The 17,651-nt window shown below is 44.9% G+C and overlaps 1 protein-coding gene and 1 long non-coding RNA gene across 7 annotated transcripts in view; one reads left to right on the forward strand and one right to left on the reverse strand.

Annotated features, from left to right (window-relative positions):
- Positions 1-10,838, forward strand: part of Inpp1 (inositol polyphosphate-1-phosphatase) — a 50,501-nt gene extending 39,663 nt beyond the window's left edge. For all 6 annotated transcript variants that reach the window (XM_052749413.1, XM_052749414.1, XM_052749411.1 and 3 more), the window contains exons 2-6: positions 1,268-1,503; positions 3,821-3,881; positions 5,662-5,862; positions 8,490-8,664; positions 10,011-10,838. In XM_052749413.1, coding sequence (XP_052605373.1) covers positions 1,300-1,503; positions 3,821-3,881; positions 5,662-5,862; positions 8,490-8,664; positions 10,011-10,566 — 1,197 coding nt within the window. In that variant the 5' untranslated portion in view covers positions 1,268-1,299 and the 3' untranslated portion in view covers positions 10,567-10,838. The remainder of the gene's footprint in view (positions 1-1,267; positions 1,504-3,820; positions 3,882-5,661; positions 5,863-8,489; positions 8,665-10,010) is intronic.
- Positions 10,679-16,203, reverse strand: LOC128117486 (uncharacterized). Its single transcript, XR_008220824.1, has 2 exons — positions 14,222-16,203; positions 10,679-14,175 (listed from the first exon to the last, which is right to left on the reverse strand). It is a non-coding gene; the product is annotated as an uncharacterized LOC128117486 (long non-coding RNA).
- Positions 16,204-17,651: the final 1,448 nt, after the last annotated feature.

Genomic DNA, 17,651 nt, shown 5'->3' on the forward strand with positions numbered 1-17,651 from the left:
TCATGGCTGAGTGAGTTCTCAACCTCAAGCTTCTTTTATTAGAGGAAACTGTTGTGACAATAAAGAACCCTAGTGTTGTGTGTGAGCAATTCTGAGCCCCACCTTTTAGCCTTGTGCAACCCTTTAGAAGTTACTCAACCCCCTAAGCTTCATTCTGGAACTAACAACACAGGGCAGATCATTCTCACAGTAGTTCTCTCTGAACGGGAGCAGAATGATCCACACTTTGGACAGGAGTACCATCACTAAGTGGAAGCATTTCAGGGCTTCCAGTAGAAAGACATCAGCAGCTAGGTGTGGCAGTGCCTTTAATCCCAGCGCGTGGGGAAGCAGAGGCAGGTGGATCTCTAAGTTCAAGGCTAACCTTGTCTACAGAGTTTCAGGATAGCCAGGGCTACACAGAAAGAAAGAAAAAGAAAGAGAGAAAGGGAGAGAGGGAGGAAGGGAGGGAGGGGAGGAAGGAAGGAAGGAAGGAAGGAAGGAAGGAAGGAAGGAAGGAAGGAAGGAAGGAAGGAAGAAAGGAAGGAAGGAAGGAAGGAAGGAAAGGAGAGAGAGAGAGAGAGAGAGAGAGAGAGAGAGAGAGAGAGAGAGAGAGAGAGAGAGGTGCGTATACATAGTTCTTAGAGTTCAGAACTTCTCAAGTCCTGGCAGGGTTCAAGTTTCCCCTCATGTTGCTGTGTAGGCTGCTACTTGGTGGAGGCTGGCACTCGTCACTGGAATGCTCTTAGTAGAGTTGCCTGTGAGATGCTTTATGCTGCTAGCCAAAGAGTGGCCCCAGAATCCTGCAGGACACAATGCTTGCTGCTCTGCCGCTTAGGATGTGGAGGTGGGATGTGGAGGTGGCAGTGTGAACGTCACCCCCACCCTTCTCACAGAGAGAGTGCTGTTCTCATCCTCACTATAAGGCTGTGCTATGACTGAGGACATTGCAAGAATCTGGCTTTCCTTTGACATTGTGGTACTTCTGTCTCATAGGGCTCTGGAATATAGATTCTTATTCAAAGATTTTTTTTTTTCTTTCTTCCGCTGAAAGTTCAGTTCTTTGGATAATGGGTTTTTTTTTTTTTTTGAGAGTGTAATTGTTTTATGAGATTTGAGAAATAATTTTCGATATTTAGATTGTAACTCCAGTCTTACACGCTGAAAATGTGGTCTTCACTAGCTGGTCAGCCATGCTGACACCTTGCTGCCTGCCGGGTGTGAGTGGGATCGGCGCCCTGGCTCCACTCTGAACTGCTTTCTCTTTCGCATTCTGGTGCTTTTCCAGCTGAGAGCCAGAGGGTGGGTGAGGCTTCCGAGATGTCAGACATCCTGCGGGAGCTGCTCCGTGTCTCTGAGAAGGCTGCTAACATCGCCCGGGCCTGCAGGCAGCAGGAGGCCCTCTTCCAGCTGCTCGTCCAGGAGAAGAAAGGCTCAGAGAAGAACAAGAAGTTCGCTGCAGATTTCAAGACCCTGGCGGATGTGCTGGTGCAGGAAGTTATAAAACAGAACATGGAGAACAAGGTAAGAGGTCAGGGCCAAGGTGGCTGTGAGACGCTTGCCTCCGCAGCTCTGTTCCCCTCAGAATAAACAGCAGGCCTTGCACTGGTTCTCAGGATATCTTGGATTCAAACAAACATCTTTTGGTCCTCCCTTATTTTTTATTACAGTATTAAGGAAATGGTCTTTGCAGGAAATCAATGAAGCATAGAAAAACAAACAAAATAAGAGCACTCAGAATTCTAACAGGAGTACCTAGAATTGGCCCTTTTATTTATTGATGAGTTTCTTGTCAATAAATAATCCATGTTCTCAGAGACAGAGCACAGTGAAGGTCCCTCCCATGCCCAGTGTTGAAGGGAATCTACATGCTGCGGAGGAATGCTGCAGTCTCTTTGTGTGTCCGTGGCCTGTCTCACTTGCTTTAAGTCACTGATCCCAGCTTATCCACTTGACCATTTATCTAACGTTTGCCGTGGTTATGGGCTGGGAACTGAGTAAGATCTCCCTTTACTCTACTATAAAAAGGTGACCCGCAGTGGCTGTGATTCTCAGTGTGGAGATGATGAGATAAAGCTAACATTCTGAACTGGGAGCAGTACTACCCGCAGACACATGGGAGTGCCTACTGTGCACCCGGCTTCATGAATTCCAGCTTGGGAACCCTCTAACAGTTTTTGCACAGTAAGAGCTATTTTTCCACTGTGACTCCGGTGTCACAGAGAGCTTGAGTAAGTTGCCTGAAATTGCACAGCACTGCATGACAGCTCAAGTTCTGGAACATAGGAAATGGTTCTCGAGTTGGTGTCCTTAGGGATTCTGTTGCCTTTTACATATGATTCCTTGTCCCCCACCACCCTCTTTTTTTTTTTCTTAATTTGGGAGGATGAAGCTTTATGTCAGAAAATAAAAAAAATACTTTAATATTTTCAATGCATTTTTTTAAATTTGAGGACCACTTTAGAATCAAGTAGAATCTTGACCACAGGCATGAGAAGAGAGTGAATAAATGACATGAAATCTCCACAGACTAAATTTTCTTCATGCCCTTATACTACCTGGCTTCAGCAAACTAAATGAAGGAGGCTTGTTTTCTGTTGTTATGGAGATAGTTGGATACAAGGGCTGGTTGAGCAACTGGATTGGATATGTATCAACATTACTTTTACGGGTTAATATGTGCCCCCCCCCCAGCACTAGAACAAGCCCAGGCAATTATTCATGAAGTAATGCCAGAATTTATGAAACAAATACTTTCCGTTGGAGCTACTTTATTTTTATTTCAGGCCCCCTCGGTCTGCATTCCTCCAAACAGCTCTGTAAACAGGTGTGGGGCTGGTGAGCGGGCAGATTGCCACCCATGGTAGATCCCATCTGTTTCACAAAAGAGAAAAAAGAGCAGCAGGTGGTATGGCCTTGATGATGGTTTGAGCATCTGGGAATGCGCACGTTCAAGTATGGGAAGCAGTTTCTTCCCTGAAAACAACAGGAGTCTCTGAGAAAAAAAGTCTTCTGAGGGTCAGGAGTCAAATGTGTTTATCTGAACACTGATATGGAGATTCGAGAAAAGTCTACATGATTCCCTGTTCACTCTGTATCATGCTTAAGTCATAGGTCACTACAGCATTTCTTTTCTTTCTCCCTCCCCCCTTTTTTTTGACACACCTGATAGGTGCAGAGATGTACCTGAACATGGAAATAAAATCTAAGACTGCCTTCTAGGTTCTTTTTCCACCTTTAGAAAATTATTTTAGAAACTGTAGAGATGGCTCAGTGGTTAAGAGACGCTGTTCTTCAGAGGACATGAGTTGGATTTCAAGCACCCATATGGTAGCTCACAACCATCTAGGATGGATCTGATGCCCTCTTCTGGTGTGCAGATATATATGCAGACAAAGTACCCATAGACATAGAATACAAAAGTAAATAAATTTTCTTTAAATGAAATTATTTTAGGGAACGTAGCCAATAACAAGAGCTTTCACAGGCTAGTGTTTAGGAGCAGAATTAACATATGTTCCCAGTCCTGTGGCTCTCCAGCAGAAAGCTGACAGGACATAAGGAAGCCATGGAGTAGGCTTTCTAGACTGGCAAAAGAAAAGGAAAATAAGAGACAGCTAAGCACAGAACCAAGCTGACTTCATTTTCAATGCTCAGGCTGACTCCTACTATGAAAGTTTTTGAGTTTTGAATCTAACACTCACTGAACTCTCTTGGAACTGATTGTGGGGCTGCGGGTTGTTCTTTCTTTTCTTTCTTTCTTTCTTTCTTTCTTTCTTTCTTTCTTTCTTTCTTTCTTTCTTTCTTTCTTTCCTTGTTTTTCAAACTCTGACTCTTTCAGTTTCCAGGCTTGGGGAAGAAAGTTTTTGGAGAAGAATCCAATGAGTTCACAAATGATTTGGGTAAGTATAAGAATCTTACTGTGTTTTGTAACTTAATTATCCTATTATTCTAATTTCTAACTCAGAACATAAAATAAATGAATGCTGGGAAGCTTTTAGGTATAAACAGCATAACACGCTTAAATGTGAAGCTTTATTTAGTCTCTACCTCAGAATATGATGACATTTAAGTTAGAGAGAGGTGAAGTGGTTTCTTGGAATAATTTAGCAGTTCATGCATGCTTCTAAATTTAAATCTCTAGCATTTTCAAAATTGTTACGTAGCCTTTGGAAAAATTCTTTAGCCTTCTGGCAACCTAAAGTGGTCACTGATGCACCAGAAAGATGTCTGTCTACACAGTTGAGCAAACAGTGTCTGGGCAGGGATTTAAACCTGTCTGTGGACACCCTGGACCCTAAGAGTGTATCAGATACCTCAGTCCTGAAATCATGCGTGATGTTGCTCCAGTACCCTCTGCATTCCATCACAAAATCTCTGTAAAGGGAGTTGGATTGTACGAAGTTTCATTTCATACAAAGTTTTTTATTTATTTATTTATTTTCTGTGTGAGGTGGGGTCTTGCTGTGCTGCACAGGCTGGTCTCAGACCCTTGGCTCAAATCCTCTTCTCACCTCAACTCCCAGAGTAGCTGAGACTACAGGCATGAACCATTCCCCCTGGCTTTTTATATACATTTCTATGTATATGAAAGTTCTTATACATTCCTATGCCTCCCAGAAAGAAGACATAAATCTTATTTAAACCTCCAAAAGTTAAAAATAACTATTATGATTAACTCACAATACTTTTTTTTTTTCTTTAAAAAGGTCTCACTAGGTAGTCCAGGCTGGCCTTGAACTCAAGCCTTCCCCTGAGTGTTGGGATTATAGACATGTCTCACCATATTCATCTCAGGAGTCACTCTTTACTGTTTATCTGCAGTGCCTTTTGCTGTTGTGGAGACAGGGGTTCATGTGGCCTACCCTGCCCTTCCACTTGATGCATAGCCCAGGCTGGACTTCAAGTCCTAATTTTCCAGCATCCACCTCCCAAGTGCTGGGTTTTAGGTATGTGTTCCCATGTCCAGCTAGCTCTGCCTCCTTCCTACCCCTTTCTCTTCTCTTGGAGGCTGGCTGCCAGACCAAGGGCTTAAGATGCATGTTTCAAGAGATGGGAATCCAGCTGCCTCTTCACTCTGTTTCTGCTGGAGAGCTGGCTTGTCCACATCTGCCTTCCAACAGCTCTCACAGAGGAGAGTTTGTGTCTGTCATTTTTGAGCTGCTGAGTTTTATTGCACTCAAAGATTACTGTGTTTCACCTGATACTACTGAGCATAAACACTATTTTTGTTAAAAAAGCAGTATTACAGGAGGAAGTAGAAGCATTTCCGTATGTGGGTAGAACCTACGTCTTTTTCGGTAACATTCCAACACGGACAGAGCAAACTATGCACATGAAAAGGCAAAAGGCAAAACTAAGGAACAGAATAATTACTAAAGGCTGAAGGATTTCAACTCCTGTGCAGCTCCTTGAATACAAAACTTTGCCCCGTAGACATTTTTCTGGGGAGAGGAAGAGCACGGAACCACTGGGAGCCCCTAACATCCACAGCTTTGTAAAGTGCTGCAGGTGATCCTGGGGGTCAGCGGGGTTTCAGAACCGCTGCTGTGGACATACTTGTCCCTACCTGACCTAAGAGCTCAGCTCAGCTGCCCGTTCCCCTCCCTGCCCCTCTGCCTCCTGTCGTCTGCTCTCCCCTGAACTCTCAGAAGCAGTGGCTCCAATGTGTCTTTATTCTAGGGGAAAAGATCACTGTGGAAGTACGGTCCACAGAGGAGGAGACAGCAGAGCTTCTCAGCAGAGTCCTTGATGGCAACATGCTGGCGTCTGAAGCGTTGGCTAAGGTGGTGCATCAGGATGTGGACTTAACTGACCCCACTCTGGAGTCCCTGGAGATCCAGGTCCCACAGGACATTCTGGGAATTTGGGTGGATCCCATTGGTGAGTGTGGGACTGCTCGGTGTGTGCCTTCTGCTTTGTTCTTACTCACGTGTTCTTGAGGGGTTGGGCCAGTTCCAAGAAATAGAAGCCATTAGAACTGTAGTCTAGAGTTCCTGGAACATTTATTATTGTTATTTGAGAATACATGTGTACAGTGAAATATGATCATACCCCCAATTCCTCCCAGACCTCCTCAATGGGTTACTCTCCTAATTTCATGGTTTTGTTTGTTTGTTTCTTTTTAAACTCACAAAGTCCAATTAGTGTCCAATTAGAGCATGGGAACCTACACCCATACCCAAAGAGCTGCACCCCTCCTCCAGCAGCTCCTCATGAGTGAGCCCCAGTCTGTGCCGGAAGTCTGGTTACCTTGATTTCATGCAGGTCTTATACAGGAGCCACTGCTGCTGTGAGTTTATGGGTGTAATAGTCATATGGTATCCAGAGGAGTTATTGTCTTTAATTATTTTCCTTTATTTTCCTTTTATGTGTATGGGTGCACACCTACCTATACATAATGTGTGTGCAGCGCTTATCGAGGCCAGAGAGGTCATCAGATACACTGGGACTGCAGGAACAGATGGCTGTGAGGCGTGCGCTCATGTGCGCGCATACACACACACACACACACACACACACACACACACACACACATGCGCCCGCGCGCGCGCGCGTGAACTAACCGATCTTTAAATGACTTGTGACTGGTAAATCAGTGAGAGTGTGAGAAGGCAATAATGTACACCACTTAGAGCTCAGCTCTAACAGGTTCATGCAAACCTGTGTTTTTAAGGGAGAGTTGCTAACTTTGAATCACTGGCTACCCATTCGGTGAGGCAACAGTCAAAACCATGGTCAAACAAGGCAACTGAACGTGTCTTGGGCCACTTGCAAGCTGACATAAAGCTTACCAAGTTTTTGTCCTTTTTGGGTAGAATTGTAACTACAGTGCGTGCTTTTAAAATGCAGCCCCTTCCCCTGCAGCCCTGTCGATACAAAGTCCTCAGGCGAAAGTCTCCCCACTTTCCCATCTCCCGGGTAAGTTCTGCTTAACCCAGCTGGTGGCACACATTATACTGAGCCAGAGAACCTTCTCACCCCCCTAGTCTGCGGGCACATAACATGTACACAGTGGTTTTCCTTACATCAGACAGCTACGTAGCATTCAGCCAGTGTATTGTATATGAACACTAAGAATTTCCCCCCAGATCTCTGGTCATGTCAGGGTAAATTGACATTTGTTACAGTTCTGAGGGATGGTGGTCTCCTGTCTTAGTTCCACTCTGAATAGATGTTAATCTGACTCTCTGGGTCCTTGGCCATACACGTCCTTCACCGCGTGCTAACTCACGGTACTGGGCCGTGTAACAGCGGCTGCCGCATACTGTTGAGGCCAGTAGCTGCTCAGTCTACAGTGCTGGAAGCCTCAACAGTCCCAGTCGACACTGAAGGCCTGGGGAATCCCTGGAAACCACTGGTCTTCGGTCCATATGGGAAGTCCAGAGACACAAAGGTGCTTATGTCAGTGAAGGATGCTCGCAGCAGCTGGAGAGCAGATGCTTGCACCAGCAAGGAGGAAAGCAGGAAGGCAAAGTCAGCACTGCTTTTCCTCAGACCTCTCTACAGCTGGGCTCCTGGAAGGTACTGCCCACTCTGAGGGAGGATTGTGCCCCCGCAGGTAACGCTTCCAGATAACACCTTCACAGACACGCCCTGACTCATTCCTCTTAGTGGATCCCAGATCCGCTCAAGCTGACAACCAAGACCAACCCTCACAAGCACTGTGAACCTCTTCCCATTATGTCAGCATCATTCTCTCCTTCTTGCAGCTCGGGTAGGCAAATGATAACAACAATGCTAGACCGTTCCACGTCTGGCGGATTCCTAGAAGGAGGCTTTTCCATCTCAGCTTGTTCCGGTCCTCTGATTAGTAACAGTTCTAAAGACACATCCCACTAGTTATCAGGAGTTGTTGGCCATTTAACTGCGTTTTTAAGGGGGGTGTGTATGTGCTGCTGCTGGTCATGTGGCACATTGGGGCCAGAGTCATATGTAGTGTACCTTTCTCATTCCTTTTCCACCTAACCCGAAGTTCACCGATTCTGTTAGACGGGCTGTCCAGCGACCCCAGGGATCCTCGTCTCTGCCTCCTCTGCACTGGGATTTTTAAGTGTGGTCCGCTTTGCCTGACATCTTCCATGGGCACCGCGAATCCAAACTCAAGTCCTAATGCCCTTGAGGCAAGTACTTTCCCTGCTGACGCATCTCCCCGGCCCTGGCTGCCGTGGAGGCCTTATCATCTGCAAGGTGCTGTGCTAGACTCCACAGGACTGTGACTGTGTCCTCGCCCTTCAAGGACGGAGGCAGGAGGATCTCCAGTTAGAGACCTGTCTGTGCTACACAGAGATCCTGTCTCAAGACAACACACTTCTTAAAAGTTCTCATACACTGATTGATGTAGAAACATTATGTAGGAGAGTTCAAATGATTCATTGCAGGCAATGCCCAAAGGCAAAATTGATTGGTTACCAGATTAGAAGGAGAACTTACAAAGGACAAAAAATTCTAAATAGATTCACTATTATCTTCTAGACAATCTGTACCTGTACATTTGCTTCATTTTTCAGATTCAACCTATCAGTACATTAAAGGTTCTGCCGACGTGAAGTCCAACCAAGGAGTTTTCCCCAGTGGACTTCAGTGTGTGACCATTTTAATTGGCGTCTATGACATCCAGACAGGCATGCCCCTGATGGGAGTCATCAACCAACCTTTTGCGTCTCAAAACCTGACGACGCTAAGGTAAAAGATGGGTGTTTTCCATTTCGATTGTCCAGCCTCAGCCTTGCCTGTTAGGATTGTCACTCTACCTGGCATTCCCACGTCTGGATTCTGTGGGGCGTTCCCACCGCGAGTCCACAGGGCTGAATTAAAGCGCTTTCCCTCTTCAGCCCTGTATTTGGCAGAGTTTTGTTTGGGCTTAAGTGCACAGTGATACTTTAAAAGAAATTAACACCGTCATGGAGAAATTATGGCTTTGCAATCCTATTCCTGTTTCTAAAATCCACTCAAAAACCGCACATAAAGATTAATGTTCAGCGCTGTCTTCTGATTCATTGGAACAGGGTAGATGCCACCACTGTGTTGCCAGAGGTATAATGGTAGAAGAAATACAGAACCAAATGTGCAAAGTATTCAGTGGAATGATTGACACCGAATACTGCCAGTACCGGTGCCCTTCCTGCCTGCCACCCCGCACCCCCTGCCTTTCCATTGACCCCTGATCACAGCCTGGAGAGTGGCCAGGGGCCTCTGTGCTGGGGGAGCTGACTCCTGGGCATAGTAGAGTCTGAGCAGAGGTGGCCCCCTGTTCATTGAAAATAACTTGCAGCTTCCATTGCATAGGACGGCCTGTGTTCCTTCATCTTTGGGTTACTTCAGATAAGAATCCTTTGATCTTCTAAGAGTTAAAAGTTTAAGCCTCTGGAATTTTCCTCTACTCCACTTTTCTTCAAACCAAATATGTTTTGGTATTGTTTTAAAAGGTCATTAATGACCTGTAAGCCCAGCATGCCAGAGATACAAGAGGAGTCAGAGGCCAGCTTCGGGGGTGGGGGTGGGGGAGTGGTGGGGGGTGGGTAACAGATTCAGGGGTGAATTTCTGGTTCCACCACTTAAGGATCCAGGCCACCTTAGCAAGTCACTTGCTTTCTTTAAGCCTAGCCTCTCTGTAAATAGAGTGCCTTACAGGAGGGTAAGTGGATAAAAGCAGTTGTTGCTACTGTTGTTGCCAAAAATAACAACCCAAGTCCATCTTCTTGGTGTGAGAAGCCGGAGCAGGTCCGTGAGAGGAGGCCTGTGGGGGATTTACAAGCAGATTTTTCCCTCCGAGACTCTGAATGACAGAAGTAGGAGTGAGCTTTGGCTCAATTATTTTCAGAGGTTAGAAATCCCACCAGTACTCCGGTGTTACCCCAGCTGGGTATGGCAGTCACTTAGAACTCGTTAGTAGCTCGATGTTCATTTATAGGCCCGGGAGCGTGCGTCACAACTCGTTTTGTTCTGGGGGCATTTTTCATTGCGCTCTATTTGAAAGCGGCGTGCATACTCCAAACCTGCTTCTCACCGACGAAAACTGTTTCCGGCAGGTGGAAGGGCCAGTACTACTGGGGCCTTTCTTACATGGGGACCAACATCCATTCCCTGCAGCTCGCCACCTCGAAAGCGGACGACGGTGAATCCCAGACTGAAAACGCAGACACAGAGTCCTCCGGGCCCTGTTCTGCGGTCATCAGCACCAGCGAAAACGAGGCCGTCAAAGCCGCACTGTCGCGGGTGTGCGGGGGCGGCGTCTTCCCCGCCGCTGGGGCCGGCTACAAGAGCCTCTGTGTAGTCCAAGGCCTGGTGGACATTTACATCTTCTCAGAGGACACCACGTACAAGTGGGACTCCTGTGCAGCTCACGCCATTCTGAGGGCCATGGGTGGGGGCATTGCAGACATGAAGGAGTGCTTGGCGAGAAGTCCCCAAGCGGGGCTGGATTGGCCACAGCTGCTGTATCACGTGGAAAACAGAGGCGCCTCCGGGGTGGACCTCTGGGCCAACAAGGGAGGACTGATCGCGTACAGGTCCAGGCATCGGCTGGATTCCTTCCTGAACTGCCTCATCCAAAACCTCGGGCCTTTGAAGACACAGCAGACGTAGGACTCTGACCTCAGCTCGCCCTTGAACCGAACTGAACCTCTTCTTGTTAATCTCTATCTGTCAAATATAGTTTCGTCCTGTTGATGGTTAATGTTCACCGTCCCCTTTTGAGGAACATTTTCCCCATTATGTGTTCATAATGTTAATTTCAGTAAATTAGTGACTTTCGTGTCACAACTAAGTTCGTATATGATATTCTTATAGTGAACGTTTGTGTTGTTAATGTTGCTTGGAAACCATCAATAAAGTACCAAGGGAGGAGCAAAAATGTCCAGTTGGAGTGATGGCTAAATACCCAGCTGCTAGGTGAGCCAGGCTTGAGCTGGGTTTTATTTCTTGTCCTGAAAAAGAAATCTGTGGTTCTAGCCTGAGGCAGAAGATTTAGAACTGCGAATTTGAATAATGTAGTCATTGCATATGCTTTTAGTAGTTTGTATTTCTTATTAAAAGAAGAAGAAGAAGAAGAAGAAGAAGAAGAAGAAGAAGAAGAAGAAGAAGAAGAAAGGCTGGGCACTGGGGCAGGGAGGGAATTAGAAATCAGGAAACAAAAAGGAGAAACACACAGAGACTGGAGAAAGAGGAAGCATGCAATAAGTGTGTGTGTGTGTGTGTGTGTGTGTGTGTGTGTGTGTGTGTGTAGGTAGGCAAGTGAGAGCTGGTCCCCGGCCACAGGTAAAGCAGAAGGAGTGAGGCAAAAAGCTCTCTGTTTTACGTGTTACAATACCAATGCCACCTTCTGTTTTACGTGTTACAATACCAATGCCACCTTCTGTTTTACGTGTTACAATACCAATGCCACCTTCTGTTTTGCCGTACTGACTACTCTTAGAGCTGGGCGTACAGCACTTGTGCAGTGCTCTTTCGCAGCCTGTGTAACACTCGCTGGTGGTGTCAACTGGAGGGATCGAACAAACCTTCAGTGGACTGTCTGGGCACTAATGGCTGTTTCTATAGTGTCCTTACGAGTTACTGGAAAGAGGTCAAACTTGTTTGTGTCTTCCGTTATTCTTAAACTCAAGAAATGAATTGACAAGTCACTTATGTATATTTATGTTGAACACTGATGATTCTTTGAAGTATGCATACTATATGGAACTAATATCTCACCTTTGGTAGTGAGGAGACCTACAAGCTATTGCTAGGAATCTTCCAGCAAATGCCCTGCTGTTAACTAATGGTCACCATGTTGGACAGAAGATCTCTTGAATAGTCTTTCTAACTGAAATTCTGTTTCCTTTTACCAACATCCCTCCAACTCCTTCCTGCCTCAGCCCTGAGTAGTCATCGTTCTCTCCACTTCTGAGTTCGAGTTTTTTCAACTGCAGTGAGAATCCAGCTCTATAATAGCAAAGCTCAAACCAGTCAGCCTTGCAGGACCTGGAACAGTGAAGGGCTCTCATGATGATTCCATAATCCTGACTGCTGTAACCAATGCTGTGATAAACATGGGGGCAGATGCTTCTTTAACAGGAAGTAAATCTCAGTGTTAGAACTCAGTTGCCTATGACAGATCCTTTAGTGGTGGAGTTAAAGCATTGAGAAGTCTACTGCAACATCCTTTAGTGATGGAGTAGTGTTGAGAAGTCTACTCTGTGGTCAATGACTGCAGTTCTGCAAGTTGTATATTTGTTACTAATTTTAAAGGTTGGTTTGAAGATAAGTTCATTCTTCACAAAAATACATCAGAAACGAAACCAGGAACCTTGCTCCCATATGCACTAGCGTGAAGACATTGAATATGTCTTTTAAAAATCAAGTGTGTTAGTGTGAACATCTTAAGAGTATGTAGTCAATAACATACAGTGAAAACAGCTACCTTCAAAGAGATTTGAATAGGCAGTTTCTCAGTTACTAAAGGAGAAAAGACCCAAAGAGAAAAGAGAGACAAACACTTTTGAAAACATCTATTATATACAACTGACCTTTCATCTGTGGCTTTTGTAGCCACATGTTCAAGCAATGTTGGATAGAAAACTTTTTTTTTTAGTTTAAATTGTACTGAATATGTAAGGATTTTTCATGTCAATATTTTCCAAACAATGTGTTATAATGTCTATTATAGCCAGGCAATGGTTGCACATGCCTTTAAACCCAGCACTCAGGAGGCAGAGGCAGGTAGATCTCTGTCAGTTTAAGACCAGCCTGGTCTACAGAGCAAGTTCCTGGACAAGCTCCAAAGCTACATAGAGAAACCCTGTCCTAAAACACACACACACACACACAAATATATATATATATATATATATATATATATATATATATATATATATATATATATATATATACACACACACACACACACACACACACACACACACACATAGAATTTACATTGAATTTAGGAATTAGAAGTGATCTGGATACTGAAACACACAGGAGAAAGCTGAATAGGTTAAATACAAATATTCTGTCATTTTACACAAGAAATTTGAGATTGTGAACTTGAGTCTGGGGACATTGCTTTTGAAATTCATTTGCAGGCAGAAGTTTAAAATATTTGCAGGAAGCCTGAGGCACAATTGTTCTGTATTTTTGTCATTTTATTCTTTTTTCTACAACTGTTTTATATTCAACAGTATTTTTTTAAGAGTCACCATTATCAACACCTACAGAAGCCTTTGATTCTTTGTTCTCAAACTCATGTTCCATTATTTTACATTATAATTAATCCATGAACTCTGTGTGTGTGTGTGTGTGTGTGTGTGTCTGTGTTTGTGTGTGTGTCTGTGTGTTCTGTGTATTTTTTGTGTATGGTGAATGCATATGGGTGTGCAGGTATGTGTGCTCATACACACACACAGAGGGCAGGACACTGGGTGTCTTTATCTGCCACCCTCCTCTTATTGCTTTAAGACAGTTTGGTGCTGGATCAGAAGGTCGCCGTTTTAGCTAGGGTGGCTGGCTAGGGAGTTGCTCTCCTGGTCTGCCTGTCTCATCCCCACAGCTGAAGTTAGAGACACGCGCAGTAGGCCTGAGTTTTCAAACTTGGGTCCTCATGCTTGTGCTTTTACCTCCTGAACTGTCTCCCGAGCCTTTCAGCTTAATTATTAAAAGGAAAATCAGAACACGGCTTTTAGAAGAAGTCTTGGTACTCTTGGTACCAGATAATTCATTTGATGAGAACAAGAATTGGCGTATCACAATGAAGGAGCACTGTGGAGTGGCTTCTCTTGGCCACATAGGTCAGATGGCTTCGGCATTGATCAATGTATCTTACAGGAAAATGGGTACATTAATTTGCTAAGTCACTTACATAGACCGTGCCAAAGGCTCTTGCGTTGTACCCCAGAATCCCCTCTGGAGGCTCAGGTCAAAGTCAATTCTCTTGCTCTCATGGCCTGTACCCAGTCCCTCAGTAAGTGTCTTGGCAGTTTTATTGAGAATCCCTGTTCTTTATCACTCCTCCCCTACCCCACCCTGCTCTGTGCCTGCTTTATGTCTGGATCATTGAAATAAACTCCTCACTTGCTGCTGTACCCTGACTTCTCAGTGGGGCTCACCAAAGTTATCCTGTCTGACCAGATCTGTTCTGTTCGAACCCCTCTGCCTGGCTCCTCTGTCACCCTCCGCCTGGCTCCTCTGTCACCCTCCGCCTGGCTCCTCTGTCACCTTCCGCCTGGCTCCTCTGTCACCCTCCGCCTGGCTCCTCTGTCACCCTCGGTCTGGTGTAGCTCAAATTCTAATTGGTCCTAATAATAAAAACCCGGAGTCAGATATCGGGGTAAATGTGAAAGATCAGAGAAGCAAAGGATCCAGTCACTAGAGAGACTTCCTACCTCTAGGAATCCTCTAACTGAAAAAGGGCTGAGCTCTGTCTCCTCACTCCTTATATGCCTCTCTCTGCCCAGCCATATCACTTCCTGTCTCCACCTCCCTAGAGCTGGGATTAAAGGCATGAGATGCCAAGTGCTGGGATTAAAGGCGTGTGCCACCAGTGCCTGGCCTCCATGGTTAACTAATGGCTAGCTCTGCACTCCGATCCAGGCAAGCTTTATTTGTTAGAGCACAAGCAAAGTATCACCACAGCTTGGCTCTTCTGTCAGCCACACCTGGGCTGTCAAGACAGCTCAGGAAGTAAATGTGCTTAACAGGCAAGTCTGACAACTTGAGTTCAATCCCAGTGACCTGACATCAATGCCCAGAACATACTTAAAGGTGGAAGAAAGAGCAGACTCCACAGAGCTGTCCTCTGATCTCCATGCATGTGTGCACCCACATCATGTACACATGCTTATACAACAATAAAGTTAAAGTTTAAAGCCAAACTCTTTGTAGTCCCTAAACTCTGAGCTCCATTCGTTCTTCCTACATTCCCATTGTTTGTGAAGTTGTTCCCTCCAGGTTAGACATGAGCTGTGATCACACACAAGTCCCATAAACTATCTGGCCTGTTGATACTTCCTCATGTGAGGAGCAGAGAAGCTCATGAGACTTCGAGGGGATTTTATAAGGTTCCTCACACAGGTTATGCAAAAAGTAAATGATGGACTATGGCAGAAGAGCATTCTTCTGTTGCAATAGCTGCTCGTAGTTGCCCAGGGGATTATTCAGGGATGTCGCTTAAACTCCACCATAACTATCTGTCCTCTCCCATTCCATTCCCTGTCTCTATGAATGGGGCTACCTCAGATTACCTCAGTTAAATGGAGCAAACCTTTGTGTGTATTTTGTGAGTCGCTAACATCGCTCAGCATATTAACTTCGGATTCCATCCATGTTACAGCGTGTGTCAGCATTTCCTCCCTTGTTAAGACTGAGTGTTATCCCATGGCACGCACGTGTTCTGCCATTCTTGTTCATCTTCTCATTGTTCCTTTCATGGCTGTCTTTGGTGGTTATAAGTAAAGCTGTTACGAACGATGAATTCACAAACAGTGGGTGATGGTTTTAATGTGCAGGAATGTAGAAACCAATAACAGTTGAAGACATGTAGAATTATGTAATCCTTGATCACAGAAGCATTTAAGCATTGAATCTAACAATGAGACACGTGCATTGCACTTGGTAAAGGTGAATGCTGTTTCATAAACTCTTTGGTTTGGTTAAATAAAGCCCAGCCATGTGTTGAGTGTGCAATGAATTAAAATGTGATGAGTAAGTGCCTTCCTTGAATGAGTAAGTGCCTCATCCTTGCACAGTTTGGGTTCCTGAACCCTGACTACAGGCAATGCAGGAATGAAAAAAAGGTATACACAGAGAGGTGTGTGGGGGGGGGCTGGGGAGAGTGAGAGGGGTAGGATAAGGTGGGCTGAGCTCTTGAATGGAGAAACCACAGACCACTCTGCTCCTCCAGCTGAATGTGTTTATTACATGCAGCTGAACAGAGAAGTGGTGTTATCACATATAGATACATATGGAGGCAGGCTTATTATATAAAACCAAACAAGGAAACAGGCTGAGTTAATCTCAGTAGGAGCAGACTCTGTAGGGGAGCAATCTTCAGGATGTAAACATGGTGGGGTAAGAAAGCTATCAGGGACATTTTCTGCCCACACTATCAACATTCTCACCTGGACCCAAAGAAGGCTTTGCCATTCTGATGGGGCTGAAGCATTGGGGTCCTTACCGTGGCTGTGCCCAAGTCAACAAAATACATTCACTCAGGACTTAATTTGCTCCCAACAAGTAAGTATTCTCCAAAAAAAAAAAAAAAAAAAAAAAAAAAAAGAACTCAGTGAGCTACTTTGGATGCCTCTGAACATCTGCAAACATCCTTCCTGACATCAGGGTTAAGCTAACCGAGTGCAAAGCCATAGACTGCGAAGAAGATCCCAGAACAAGTGAGGAAGGAAACAAGCATGGAAGAGGCTGTCTCCTAGCAACCTGGCGATACTCAGCCAATCAGCTGCTTCCTCTAGCTGTCTCCTAGCAACCTGGCAGTACTCAGCCAATCAGTTGCTTCCTCTCAGCATTGTTTGTCCGTTGTTAGTCATCTCCATACCTCAGTTTCTGTAACGAAATAATAGTTTTCCATTTTAAAACAAGGTTGTCTTGTCTGGAATGCTGACTGCTGAAACGGAAATACTTCATTACTAATAAACACAATTAGCACTCAGGAACAACAGAGCACTGCTGTTTTGTTTATCATATTTCCCACGATACAGCCACCAATTTATTCCTCTTAACCATGCAATGATACCCAATTACATAGTCACTAATTGATTTAAAATCTCATAGAAACATCTATGGTATGACTCTTTGCTATTGTGATTCAATAAGCCAACGTGAACACCAAATAAAACTTGACAAACTCTATTCCTCCGTGTACCATGGTACCAGAGAAATAGTGAGCAGCACTAATCACAGCATTCACCACCACAGAAGGTGATCTTCTTAGGTACTGTGGTGGTTTGAAAGAAAATGGCTCCCAAAGGGAGTGGCACTATTGGAAGTGTGGCTTTGTTGGAGGAAGTGTGTCACTGTGAAGGCAGACTTTGAGGTCTCCTTTGCTCAAGATACCGCCCAGTGTTAGAGACCACTTCCTGCTGCCCGCAATTCAACATGTAGGACTCTTAGCTCTGTCTCCAGCGCCATGTCTGCCTGCACACCACCATGACATCCCATGATGATAATGGACTGAACCTCCGAAAATGTAAGTTACTCCAGTGAAATGTTTTTCCTTTATAAGAGTTTCTTTGGTCATGGTGTCTCTTCACAGCAATAGAAACCCCAACTAAGACAGATACCAAGCTATATACAACTTCTTTGAATCCCAGTCTCTTCATCCACTAAGAAGATCAGTGCCATCAGTCAGAAAACGCCTACACACAATGTGTGCACACACATATATGCACATGTGTGTGCTTCTGATGCAATAAAATTGGGGGCTAGAGACATAGTTCAGTGGTTAAGAGCACAGGTTGCTCTTCCAGAGGATCTGGGTTCAATTCCTAACAACCACACAGCAGCTCAAAACCATCTGTAACTTTAGTTCCAGGAGATCTGCTGTCAGATCATTTTCTGACATGATGCACAAACATTCTTTTAGGCAATACCCACACACATAAATTTTTAAAAAAAAATACAGGCATTTGTACTTTTAGTTCATGTTTAAGGTACCCAGCTGAAAAATCAGGGAATGAGGC

The sequence above is a fragment of the Peromyscus californicus genome, unplaced genomic scaffold (genome assembly GCF_007827085.1).
Source record: "Peromyscus californicus insignis strain IS unplaced genomic scaffold, ASM782708v3 Scaffold_21__1_contigs__length_65335640, whole genome shotgun sequence".
In the NCBI taxonomy this organism is placed as follows: domain Eukaryota; kingdom Metazoa; phylum Chordata; class Mammalia; order Rodentia; family Cricetidae; genus Peromyscus; species Peromyscus californicus.